The sequence below is a fragment of the Littorina saxatilis genome, linkage group LG7 (genome assembly GCF_037325665.1).
Source record: "Littorina saxatilis isolate snail1 linkage group LG7, US_GU_Lsax_2.0, whole genome shotgun sequence".
Lineage (NCBI taxonomy): Eukaryota > Metazoa > Mollusca > Gastropoda > Littorinimorpha > Littorinidae > Littorina > Littorina saxatilis.
The window spans coordinates 16,057,502-16,070,964 of NC_090251.1; the positions used below are offsets into that span (position 1 = coordinate 16,057,502).

Below are 13,463 nucleotides of genomic sequence, written 5' to 3' on the forward strand. Positions count from 1 at the left end.
TCTGAGGGCTGTAGTCACTCTGGCCCCCAACATCAATAACAAGGCAACCCTGGCCTCCACTGCACACAATTGCACCCACACGCCCCCCCCCCCCCCCCCCCAGTTACAGGCTTTAAAGGTGGTAGGTCGACCATTCACCTACTGATTTATGGCCAGGGGGTTCCAAGGCAATGTTCCCTCAGCCCATTGTCCCACACCTTTCATGAGAGAGACGCAGGGTTTGATTCTTACAAGGATGAGTTTTGAGAGAGAGAGAGAGAGAGAGAGAGAGAGCGAGTGTGTGTGTATGTATGTGAGTGTGTGCGTGCGTGCGTGCGTGCGTATCTGTGTGTGTGTGCGCGTGCGTGCTTGTGAGTGTGTGTGTGTGTGTGTGAGGGATCTTTGCCTCTGTGTGTCTGAGTCAGTGTGTGCCCCTGCATTTGTCTGTGCACAGGTGTCTGTACGTCTGTTTCTCTGCCTCTCTCTGTGCTTGTGGCGCGAGTTTCACGCACAAATGGGCGAATGAATGTGCATCCAGGCTTGTAGATTAGCATGCCTGGCTTAATATGATGATGGTTTATTAGGGAAATGGCAATTTGGACATTACACGTGCAATAAACAAGGCATTATCATCAATTTCTGGAGACAGAAGGATGATAAAAGAACGCAGTTTATACCCCACCACTCCAAACTCTGCCATTCCGCTCAAACCTCCGAGTTTCTTTTTTCCTCCTTTCTCTTTATTTTTGTTTGCACCGAATACAGACTGAAAAAAACAGCCATGATGCCGTGAACAAGAACAGAATTTGAGCAGTCGCTTGTTCATTCCAAAGTGTATAATCAGCATCAATAATTGTATAGTTCCCCATTCTATTCATTGTGGTTAACACTACAGGGTGTTATACATCTTCCAAAGCGAAGCAGCTAAGTAGGTTGTTAATGCCACCATTTCCAGGAAATCCTAATGAATTCAAACAGGTTAATGCAAGGGTCTTACAGAACACACCTCTTCCCTGATGGGCGGGTATGTACAAATGTATTATAAGAGATTGGGGAAACTTCAGAGGAATTCTTAATTTCTAGTCTATTTTTTTCCAGATGATTTTGTTACTCGTAGTCTTTGTTTTTCTAGTGATCAGACCTGGGAACCCCTGTTTTGCACTGAGTATTCTCAAACAAACTTGGTGTATTTTAAAAAAAATGAGCGTACTCCACACAGCGTTTGCACATCCATGATTAAAACATGCCTCATGCGCGTCCGTCACACCGTTAATTAAGTTTACCTATACATTTAAAACAAATGCTTTTTTCAATTTTTACTGACAAAAACTGTACCGTATTTGACGGACTACAAGCCGCGACTTTAAAAAAAAAATCGCATTGCGGCTTATAAAAAGATGCGGCTAAAACGTTACCTAAACTTGAATAGCATTCACCTAATGGAAGTCGCCGCGGATTTTCATTTCGCTCGATTAGCGATTACCGGTACTTTATTAGCTCTCTACTCAAGACTCAGCGCTTTTCTCTTTCATTCGCGAATCTTCGTTTGTCAACAAGTCGTCGTGACAAGCGTACAGAGAAACACCGGATGTATCAGGATCTCGCGTGCGCGCGATTTCGTTTTTTTGTGTCTCGCGATAGTTGGAGGAGCGAGAGCCGCCATGTTGTGTTTTCCGACCTGCTCGAAATGTGCGCAAAAGTCGTAAATCATCCAAAAAAAGCTTATTCCGGGCGGGACTACATGTGTGTGTTGGTTACAAATTGTGTGTGTGTGTGATATTTTTCTTCAAACTTTTTCACTTTTCTTCTTTGTTTCATTTGTTTATTCTCGGAGCCGATTTCGCCAAATACCGTACTTTCGTTTGCCTGGTTGTTTTGATTGATTGACACGATCCGATTATATTTTTTTTCGACAGCGGCTAATTTAGTGACGTAATCATGTGCCAAAATACTGGATCGGCTTCAGGATGGGCTTGTGAAGAAAAGTAGTCTAGGAATTTTTCTCCTCGTATTTTTTTCCCACTGACCGTACTGAGCGTATTCTTGACAATCATGCGTACAAAATATGGCGAAATCGTATGGGTTCCCAGGTCTGAGTGATCCTTTACTTCTAGTCTTTTTTTCCAAGTAATGATTTTACTTCCATTCTATTTTTTTTCAAATGATTCTTTACTTCCAGCATTTTTTTCAAGAGATTTTTTTTCCGCCAGTCTAATTTATTTATTTAAGTGATTCAACCAATATAATAATTATGCACACAAAAAATAAACAGAAAGAGAACATTCAAGAAATGTCCACTCAAATCAAGCTCCTAGCTTGTCCTTGGTGGTGAAGACTGGAGTGGAAGGGGGGGGGGGGGGGGTTCAGGGTTGTTGAAGAGAAAAGTTACCCCTTGAATCAGCAAGTGACCCCAGAAAGACTAATGGGCAAGGTGTTGGAGGCAAGCTACCTTTGAAAACCGATCAGGTGACACTCAGAACTCTGGTCTAACACACTTGTCACAGGCTCAGGTGAGGGTGGTATAGTCAATGGGGAGGAGGGGGGGGGGGGGGAGGCTGGAATCTGGTGGTGGTGGTTGTCAAGAGGGAAACTTGAATTTTCAAACACAGGCACTGAGGAACAGTCCCTCCCCCTCCACCCCTATTTGACCTTGACAATCTGAGAAAATCAGGTCTTAAAAAATGGGGTACTTTTAAAGAGATTATGAACAGAACACTATAATTAAAAAATAAATAAAAAAGGTATAAAAAGGAGGTGGGCTTAATAAGTGATAAGGTGGGGGTCCTTAAGGGGGGTCCCACTGTACCCCAACAGCAGGAGAGAGACAGAGTGGGAAGGACAGGCCGGGGTGACTCTCTCTCTCTCTCTCTCTCTCTCTCTCTCTCTCTCTCTCTCTCTCTCTCTCTCTCTCTCTCTCTCTCTCTCTCTCTCTCTCTCTCTCTCTCTCTCTCTCTCTCTCTCTCTCTCTCTCTCTCTCTCTCTCTCTCTCTCTCTCTCTCTCTCTCTCTCTCTCTCTCTCTCTCTCTCTCTCTCTCTCTCGGCATTGTTAAAAAGAAGGTAGCATAACTATCTGACACAGAAGAATCACCAAACAAACCTTGGCACACCGGTTGACACAGACACATGCTTGAATACCCCTTAATCACTTAATTACACCAGGGCCTCTTGAACGCTTGAAAACCCGCCTAAAACTAGAAAACTAGAAAAGCTCGCTTGCTGCTACATGTACTACAAGCGAAGAGAGAGGGATCTATATGTATATTTTTTCAAGTTTATACCTGGTAAAGAATTTTGTGAGGGGAAGAGGAGGGAGGAATGAGTTACAAAAATCAGTGAGGGGAGAGTTTTGAGGGAGAAAAAGGGGGGCGGGGCGGGTGGTTTACAGGAGGTGTGAGGGGGTGAGACAGCAAGACAAAAAGAAGCTTACAAATTAAAGAATGTTCTTCTTGCAGCTCTAGACCAAAACCGGCCGATCAATCCCCCCTCCCCCCTTCTCCAATCCTAATTCTATCCAAGAGAGAGAGGTTGGAAGAGAGAGAGGTTGGCGGCTACTGTCGTTTTCAGACACAAAAGCAAAAGGATGCTTAAAAATCAAAGCTTTCTCTTCTTTGATTTTTTTTTTAAAAATAAATAAATAAATAAATTAAAAACAATAAATAAATCCCTGCGCTTAGAACTGTACCCACGGAATACGCGCGATATAAGCCTCATATTGATTGATTGATTGATCTTCTTACAGCTCCAAATCTGAGCCAATCAATTCTTTAAACTAGTTCATCCTCCCGCCCAGCCCCAACCTCCACCCCACCAACTCTACCCGAATTTCCACTGGTAAGGTCCGTGACACTATGCTAATAGTTCTATGCGACGGGAGGAGAGATTGACAACAATATGCTAATGACCAGAGTTGCGCAAACCCTAGAGCACCACACAGAGGATCTCTCTCGCTCTGTCACTGCCACTACAGTGGAACACACCTTTTGTGGCCTCGACAAAATCTGAGATAATAAGATCTTAAGAGGGGGAGGAGGAGGAGGAGGAGGGGGGGAAGGGGGGGGTGGGTTAGAACTTAGAAATTGCAGACCCTATGAGCAGAAAATCAAAGAAAACAAGGTCTGAACACGGGAAAGGGGGGGGGGGTCTTCTTCATGAGGAGGTTCCACTGTACTGTTGAACAGAAAATCCAAGACAGCAAAGAGGGGGTAGGGAATCTTCTTATAGGGGGGAGGGGTGTGTATAACAAAGGGGTCTTAACAGGGGTTCCACTGTGGGGCGGGAAGTGGGCACAGGGACCTAAGTGGACCATCAACCAAAGCAAACACATCAGGCCCCTCTGCAAATCCTGTTCGCTTCCCCTAATCCTGCTTGACTGGCCCGGCGCTTATGATTCCACTCGAGAGTTTAATCCGTCTCTGCCAGAAATGACACACTCCGATAGCTGCAGTGTCAGTGGCCGGGGAGCACCCACCGGTTCCGATGGAGTGGGAACTGTCAGAATGCTCGCTGGTGGCTGATTTTTTGGGGTCCTTAGCTAATATTAGGGGCAGGCTGTTCGAGTGCGCACGTAGGCTTGATGCATTTAGAAATTCAAGAACAAGGGGTGCAGCCAAAAGACCAGAGAGTGTTAAACGATATATCCCTTGACGTACAGTGGAACCCCCATTTCGATACCTCCCAAAATCGTAGAAAATCAGGTCTTAAATCAAAATGGTGGTAAATTTCACAGGTTATGAACAGAAAATCTGGGAAAGTAAGGGTTTTTTTGTTTTTTTTTTCATTTTCATTACTTTATTGTCCCATCGCTGGTAAATTCGGGTCGCTTCCTCCCAGTGGAAAGCTAGCAGCAACGGAGTCGTGCTACCCAAGTGTCTGCGTGTTTAGGTGTATTCAGCCACATGCACTTATGGCAGAATGACCAAGGTCTTTTACGTGCCATTGTGATGACACGGGGGTGGGACATGGCTTCCGTCTCTGGGTCTGCACATAAAGTTGACCCGTGTCCGTCCCGGCCCGAATTCGAACCTGCGACCTTTCGATCACAAGTCCAGTGCTCTACCAACTGAGCTACCGGTTATGAACAGAAAATCTGGGAAAGTAAGGTTTTAACTGATTTCAAGACCTCTAACCTCACTGTAGCTTGCGTACGCATGGGTTTGATGCATTTTGAAATGCCAGAACACGGGGTGCAGCAAAAGACGAGAGAGTGCTAAACAATATTCCTTGAGATAACATAGTGCGATAACTGTAACAGTAGCACTCTTGTTTAAGAAATTTCTGACATTACCCATGTCCTTCTACCCTGGTTGCATACTTTTGTTTTGAGAGAGAGAGAGAGAGAGAGAGAGAGAGAGAGAGAGAGAGAGAGAGAGAGAGAGAGAGAGACAGAGAGAGAGAGACAGAGAGAGAGAAACAGAGAGAGAGACAGAGAGAGAGAGATAGACACAGACAGAGAGACACAGCACCCATTGCACCTCGGTTCGACCGAAGCTAAGTTAAGAATAAATTCCTGTTGTGCAGCGGGATAAAGTATTCGCTCATACCTCGGAGATATACCTTCACTCGCTCGCAGCGACGTCACGTGACATTTTAGATGGTGGAAAGAATGCTGTCGCTTATCGGCACTGGGTGCAGTGCCTTTGTAGTGCACTTGCACTAGAACGGCACTGGGTCCAGTACCCGCTCCGGCGTCGAAGCATTTTCCACTAAAAAGTGCACAAAATTTGACCTATTTCGTCGCCTATAGGGGACGGAAAGAATGTCATTTCAATGGTGTGATAACGTTCTTTCCGTCACGTGACGTCGCTGCGAGCGAGTGAAGGTATATCTCCGAGGTATGAGGGAATACTTTAACCCGCTGCACAACAGGAATTTATTCTTAACTTAGCTTCGGTCGAACCGAGGTGCAATACCTCGACACAGAGAGAGAGACAGAGAGAGAGAGAGAGAGAGGGAGAGAGAGACAGAGAGAGAGAGAGAGAGAGAGAGAGAGAGAGAGAGAGAGAGAGAGAGAGAGAGAGAGAGAGAGACAGACAGACAGACAGACAGACAGACAGCCAGACAGACAGACAGCCAGCCAGACAGAAAACAATAAATAACAGTAACAAAAAGTGATAAACTTCAAAAACTTCCAATATTGCTGGTCATTCTCAGCAAAGAAACTATGAAAAAAAAGGTATGACTTTCATTTCATACTTTATCGTACAATTGCAACAAAAGTCGCTCACCAAGGCAAGGCAAAATTTATTTATTTTTAAACTAGGGTTACATGAATTTGAAATAAAAATTACAATAAAAACAACAACAAAAAGAAATGTAAACATGGGACACAACACTTCGTAATCTATAACCAGAAATAGGTTTGTGTGCGTGTTTAGTACATGATGAGCCAGTCCCACACAACTTACCCGTTCTGAGGGTCAAGGGCGATGGCGCGGGGCTGGTCCAGACGCTGCCAGAAGAGAACCTTTCTGTACGTTCCATCCAGGTTGCTCACTTCGATGCGATTGGTCTCAGAGTCTGTCCAGTACAGCTTCTTTCCCAACCAATCACACGCCAGGCCATCAGGGGAGACAATGCCCGTGGATATGACATTGACACTTGTTTGCGAGCTGAAATTAAATAGGTCCATTTAGGGGAGGGCTGTGGTTTTTTTCTGTGCGAAGCTGAGTCAAATTATTTATGAAAAATGATATTCATTCTTTTCTCAGGTTTATCAAAAACATGCATAAAACATATACCTTCATGTATGGACAAAAACAGGAAAAAATATGTTCCGTGCTCTTCAGGACTCCATTTCCTGTGTCTGCAAGTGCAACGCATTTATACATAGCACGGCTCATCAGCTTGAAGGCTGCTCACACAGCTGTACTCTGTCTTCAGAGTAGCATCCTCACCTGTTCAGGTAGGTTCGTTCAATGACCTCCAGGCTGACATCAGTCCAGAAGACCCAACCGTCGCTGAAGATGAAGTCCACCGCTGCCGCATCCTCTCGGTTGTTAATGACAACCGTGGAGTTGGACTGGGGGTCCTCTGCGTCGATGATGCGCACATCTCTGCGATTGGCAAACAGCAAGAAAGGATGGCCTGAAAACACAACATCAAAGGTAAGATAAGAAATCTTCGAGAAATGGCACCGACTTGAAAATTACTGTTGCAGGGGTGCTCCCAGACTAAGAGGAGAATAAGTCAGTTGGACCGCAACGGAAAAAACATTGCAGGGTTTCATTTACTTAAGTGCGCCCAGTGCGCCCATGGCACATTAAATCTGAAAATGTCCCATCACAATTCCCTTCAATGCGTCAAAGGGTGCATTGAGATTACGTACCACTGCGCCACCAAATGTACACTTTATATTGGATTAAACACACACACACACACACACATACAGAGATAATACGATATAGCGGCTAATTCTCAAATGGCACCCTATTGCACCCTTGGTCAAAACGCGTACAGGACTCTTTGGCGCTTCTTGCCTTCGACTATGTCCCATCGGAATTTGGTTGAGTGGGACAAATGTCCCATTGCCTTTTTCTTCTAGGCTAAACCCTGAATTGTATGTATTGTATAGGGCCAAATATATAAAAATTATTCCGAATCACACTTTTTTCTTTGAAGAAAATACAAGTTTTCTTTTGGGGATGTGTCATGTTAATGGCTGCAGATGTTACTCAAAATAAATAGCTTATTCTTTAGCACTAGGAAAACTAATTCCACATTCATGCATATTACCATTATGCTGGTTAACACTTTCTAATCCACCTATGTTGACCAAGTTTTTTTTTGCCGAGACCAGCTGTGCTGTAGCAGGTCACTCAGAATTGTAGTAACTGTGTAATAACTCATTAACTGTGTATCAACACGCTGGAATGCAGGCGTTAGATGGACGTTACAGGAAGCGACTGAAGCTAATAGTTTAAGCAGATATATCCGTACCTGGTCAGATAGAGCCATATGAGTGGGTACGGATATATCCGTACCTGGGAGACAATAAGTTAAGCGGGACCTAAACTAGAGCTTCAACACTGATTTTATTATCCTTGAACTAAGCTACTTGCCAGAATACTTAACAGCAACCGCATATTCGTTCAGATTTGGTTTGTCTCTTCTGTTGTGATGACATTTGATGTGTCAAATAATACCTGGGTCAACATAAAAAAAAGTCTTGAAGCCAGCGTTACGTGTACTGTTTGCACTCTACAAAATAGCAAAATATCCACTAAAACAGCAGAAATGCCATAAAGTCTATTTTGACACAAATTAAAACGAGAAACAACCAAACAGAGGAAAATCTATTTCAGCACAAAAACATTTGTGATCCTCTCCCTCAAAATATTTTTGGTTCATTTAAAAAAAAACCCACCCATTCCACTGAAAGTGAAACAGATTGAATGCCATATTACCTTTTGGATTTTTGTCTGTTTTTATTGTTTTTTTAGAACTCAAGCACACTTCCCTAAAACTACCCCCCCCCCCCCCCCCCCCCCAAATCTGAACAAGGGATCCGGGAGAACCTATTAGCATTAATCATAAACACATTTATGATCTTTTCTCGCTCTCATCGTACTGTGGCATCACCCGTTACATAAACCCATCTCTACAAACCAACAACAAGTGAACAAGGGAGAATATATTAATCATAAAACATTTATGACCTTCTCCGTTTCTAAAGGGATTCTGGCTTCATTCCAGCCCAGCTAGTGCTATTATCAGACTCCCCACTGCAGGGTGAACAGAGACGTGTTGAAAAAGATGTCCGCCCTACGGCATAATGCCGCACAATGCCAGCAATGCTGCCATAGCTGCTGTACTCTTTGACACCTGCCTGCCAGTGCCAGTGCCAACTTTCTGTTTTACCCACCAGGTCTAGGGCTTGTGCACAACTTGTAGGCTGCTGGCGCCTGCTCGCAGTGTGTCACTGGTAAACTGCAAGGGTTGTTTACTATCGCAGCTTGTTAGTGCCCCCTCTCCCCCCCCCCTCCCCCTACCCCCCCCCCCCCCTTCTGAGGTTTCAACAGAATCATAAACGTACTTACACCTCACTCCCACCCCACCTCTCCCGGGTCTCGGGCGAATCAGTCATCAGGACGAATTGTTCAAATTCAATAATAATAATAATCTTACAATTGACTTTGTCAAGGTCTGTGTTTTGGAACAATTGGTTTCTTCGGTTATGGCAGTCACCTCACATACATTCCACAGTCATATATATATATGGGAAAACAACCTGTTCATAATCATATCCTGCTTGATCACCCTCAAATAATCAATGTGTTTGCCTACCACTAGGTAATGCGTATTATAGTTTTCATGTAGTGCGAAAACTAACAAGTCGCGTAAGGCGAAATTATAACATTTAGTCAAGTAGCTGTCGAACTCACAGAATGAAACTGAACGCAATGCAACGCAGCAAGACCGTATACTCGTAGCATCGTCAGTCCACCGCGCACGGCAAAGGCAGTGAAATTGACAGGAAGAGCGGGGTAGTACTTGCGCTGAGAAGGATAGCACGCTTTTCTGTACCTCTCTTTGTTTTAACTTTCTGAGCGTGTTTTTAATCCAAACATATCATATCTATATGTTTTTGGAATCAGGAACCGACAAGGAATAAGATGAAAGTGTTTTTAAATTGATTTCAAAAATTTAATTTTGATAATAATTTTTATATATTTAATTTTCAGAGCTTGTTTTTAATCCGAATATAACATATTTATATGTTTTTGGAATCAGCAAATGATGGAGAATAAGATGAACGTAAATTTGGATCGTTTTAGAAAAAAAAATATTTTTTTACAATTTTCAGATTTTTAATGACCAAAGTCATTAATTAATTTTTAAGCCACCAAGCTGAAATGCAATACCGAAGTCCGGGCTTCGTCGAAGACTACTTGATCAAAATTTCAACCAATTTGGTTGAAAAATGAGAGCGTGACAGTGCCGCCTCAACTTTCACGAAAAGCCGGATATGACGTCATCAAAGACATTTATCAAAAAAAGGAAAAAAACGTTCGGGGATATCATAACCAGGAATTCTCATGTCAAATTTCATAAAGATCGGTCCAGTAGTTTGGTCTGAATCGCTCTACACGCACGCACGCACGCACGCACGCACGCACGCACGCACACACATACACCACGACCCTCGTTTCGATTCCCCCTCGATGTTAAAACATTTAGTCAAAACTTGACTAAATGTAAAAATGACCACAACATTCTTTATCTCATTGTCTCCCAGGTACGGATATATATATGATCCGTACCCACTCATTTGGCTTTATCTGACCAGGTACGGATATATTCGCTCAGACTGTTAGCTTCTGAGTCGCTTCCTGTAACGTCCATCTAACGCCTGCATTCCAGCATGTTGATACACAGTTTCTACAATTCTGAGTGACCTGCTGCAGCACAGCTGGTCTCGGCTAAAATAAAATTGGTCAACATAGGTGGGGTAGAAAGTGTTAAAACAAGAAGGGCAAAGCCCATACGACTCACATGCTTTACACATTTTTCCTACCAAAATACATGTGACCTTGACCCAAGGTCAAGGTCATCCAAGGTCATGCAACACAAAGCTGTTAATTCAAGACATAGGAAGTACAATGGTGCTTATTGGCTCTTTCTACCATGAGATATGGTCACTTTTAGTGGTTCACTACCTTATTTTGGTCACATTTCATAAGGGTCAAAGTGACCTTGACCTTGATCATATGTGACCAAATGTGTCTCATGATGAAAGCATAACATGTGCCCCACATAATTTTTAAGTTTGAAACAGTTATCTTCCATAGTTCAGGGTCAAGGTCACTTCAAAATATGTATACAATCCAACTTTGAAGAGCTCCTGTGACCTTGACCTTGAAGCAAGGTAAACCAAACTGGTATCAAACGATGGGGCTTACTTTGCCCTATATATCATATATAGGTGAGGTATTGAATCTCAAAAACTTCAGAGAAAATGTGAAAAATGTGAAAAATAGCTGTTTTTTAGGCAACATTTATGGCCCCTGCGACCTTGACCTTGAAGCAAGGTCAAGATGCTATGTATGTTTTTTGGGGCCTTGTCATCATACACCATCTTGCCAAATTTGGTACTGATAGACTGAATAGTGTCCAAGAAATATCCAACGTTAAAGTTTTCCGGACGGACGGCCGGACGGACGGACGGACGTCCGGACGGCCGGACGGACGGACGGACGTCCGGACGGACGGACGGACGACTCGGGCGAGTACATAGACTCACTTTTGCTTCGCATGTGAGTCAATAAAACCAGATGACCGTACACTTCAACATTCAAGTTCGGAAGAAGTCGATCAGCTTTGCACAAGTTAATCAAAATCAAATCAGCAAAAGCCTGCAGCCACAATCTGCAAAGCCTAGATCTTCTTACATTTGTGTGTGTGTGTGTGCAGAATGTTCAAACTCAATGACCGCCAAATGCAGGCTTACAAGTTCAGAAAAATGCTATGCCATTTCCTATCCCTCAGGATTTCTTTGTCCTCCCTAGTCTTTAGCGTTTTGTATAATTTTTCTTTTTAGCTGTAAATCGTGTTTTTATACCATCCAAACCAAATCACACTGACTCCCCTTTAAAAAGAAATTTAATCTGCTAATGCAATGAACAACAGAACTGCACTCAGCACTTCATATCGTAATAACCCACCCAGTGCATTCTACTTTTAGTTTTACGCTCACACACATTGAAGCTTAAAAAACAAAAAGGTTGGAGGTGGAAAAACATATTATTTTCCCATGAATGTTCTGTGACTATGCGCGGCTTGACACTTGAAAACATTAATAATCCTGGCCCATTCAGGCCACCATACTCCCCAACTCGGGCAGATTTTCATGTAATCTGTTAGCTGCATACAAAACATAACCAGAGTAGCAATTACAGCGGAGGGGAAAATGTGATGGGCTGACGATTGCTACTGGCAACACTGAGTTTATTCAAAGGGCAAACAATATTTTGATAGACTGACACATATTGACGCCCCTTGCTTCCTTTGTCAAAGAGGAGACTGAGCGACCTAAAAGGGTGAATTAAACACCAATAAAAGTTATTCATCTAACAAACCGGCCATTATTTATGGCTGGATGCGCCAGGCTGGATGCACAATCCGTGAAATTTGCTTGCAAAAGCTTTATAGCATTCATCATACACCTACCCTTTCAATGTATCAAACCTAATTATCTTCCTTTCAAACCCACTCGCTCAGATTCAGTTCTAAATAAACGGAAAACACTAATTTAGTAAAAAGTGCTTTTTTCGTTTAATTGCATCATGCAGAAGCAGGAGTGTATTACCAAGCAAATTATACAAGAAAATCTATCCATTCTCTCTCTCTCTGTTATTATTTTTGTAGAACTAGTTGTACTGTCATGTTACAGACACATAGCACTAGATCGTCCAAATACATGTAGCACAAGGTTATATTTATAGGGTCCCAGCAAAGTTTTCTTATCACGAATTCATAATAAAACCCATATAAGCCTCTCAGTGTCTCACTATATCAACCCCTTTTCCTGGTCCTTTCAGATCATCATAGCACTGGCTGTGAAGGAGCACAACCTGCTGCTAGGCTTGTAAGTTTCTGGATCAGCGACGTTCCATGAATATTAATTCAACAAAGTGTAATGTCAAATAAAAGCTCACGTTCAATTCCTTTCATCGGACCCCTTAGCAAATTATATACCCGTGTAAAAGTAAAACAATCACATTTCTGCATGGTTTATCAAGCCTATCTAATGACACTTTTTAACTATAAAGTTTGGCGGTTTCATTTTTATTTCGATTTGAAAGATCCAAACTCCTTCCTGATGGAGGTGACATGACTGGGTCAAATGCAGACGTTGACTTTTCAGCAGTGGTCCCCAGCCCCCAGCTAGCTACACAGCCGGAACAGCCTTTTCCACTTCACTGCGTCCAGTTTCCAGGACAGATTCAAGCACATCTATGTAAATGATGTTTTATTGACACATTTGGTGAGGACTAAGGTTGAGGGAGGGGGGGGGGGGGGGGGGGGGGGGGGGAGAAGGGGGAATGTATACGAGAGTGGAGGATGAAGTATATATTATAGGAGGAATAGGTGACTGGGAATCGAGGAATAGGTGACAAATTCACATACACAGATAGATCTACAAAATGAAGTTTTATTGACACATTTGCTGAGGACCAGGGTTGAGGAGGGTGATGAAGGGGTGGGGGGGGGGGGGGGGGGGGGGGGGGGGGGGGGGCGGGGTGTTGTAGACGAGGAAGAGAAAAAGAAAGAGGAGGAGGAAGAGATGAACGCGTTATTGCGCCCAGCTGTGTGTGGGGGCACGACCCTGACCCTGCCACAACCGGCAATCAACGCCTGACACGAAAATTGGTGTAGTCACAATCCCCCCCCTCCCCCCCCACACACACCTCTCCCCCCTTCCACACATACACCTATCACTGTTCTACTCTTCACTACGGTCTGACCTGGCAAACTGCCTCCACAGG

At 43.5% G+C, this 13,463-nt stretch overlaps 1 protein-coding gene and 1 long non-coding RNA gene across 2 annotated transcripts in view; one reads left to right on the forward strand and one right to left on the reverse strand.

Moving 5' to 3' along the window:
* LOC138970799 (uncharacterized) overlaps positions 1 to 13,463 on the forward strand; it is a 482,774-nt gene that overhangs the window by 454,300 nt on the left and 15,011 nt on the right. The window lies entirely within an intron of this gene.
* The window catches only part of LOC138970790 (low-density lipoprotein receptor-related protein 6-like), a 92,198-nt gene that overhangs the window by 60,536 nt on the left and 18,199 nt on the right, over positions 1 to 13,463 (reverse strand). Inside the window, exons 2-3 of the mRNA XM_070343325.1 lie at positions 6,873 to 7,062; positions 6,384 to 6,587 (exon numbers count right to left, since the gene is read on the reverse strand). Coding sequence (XP_070199426.1) covers positions 6,384 to 6,587; positions 6,873 to 7,062 — 394 coding nt within the window. The remainder of the gene's footprint in view (positions 1 to 6,383; positions 6,588 to 6,872; positions 7,063 to 13,463) is intronic.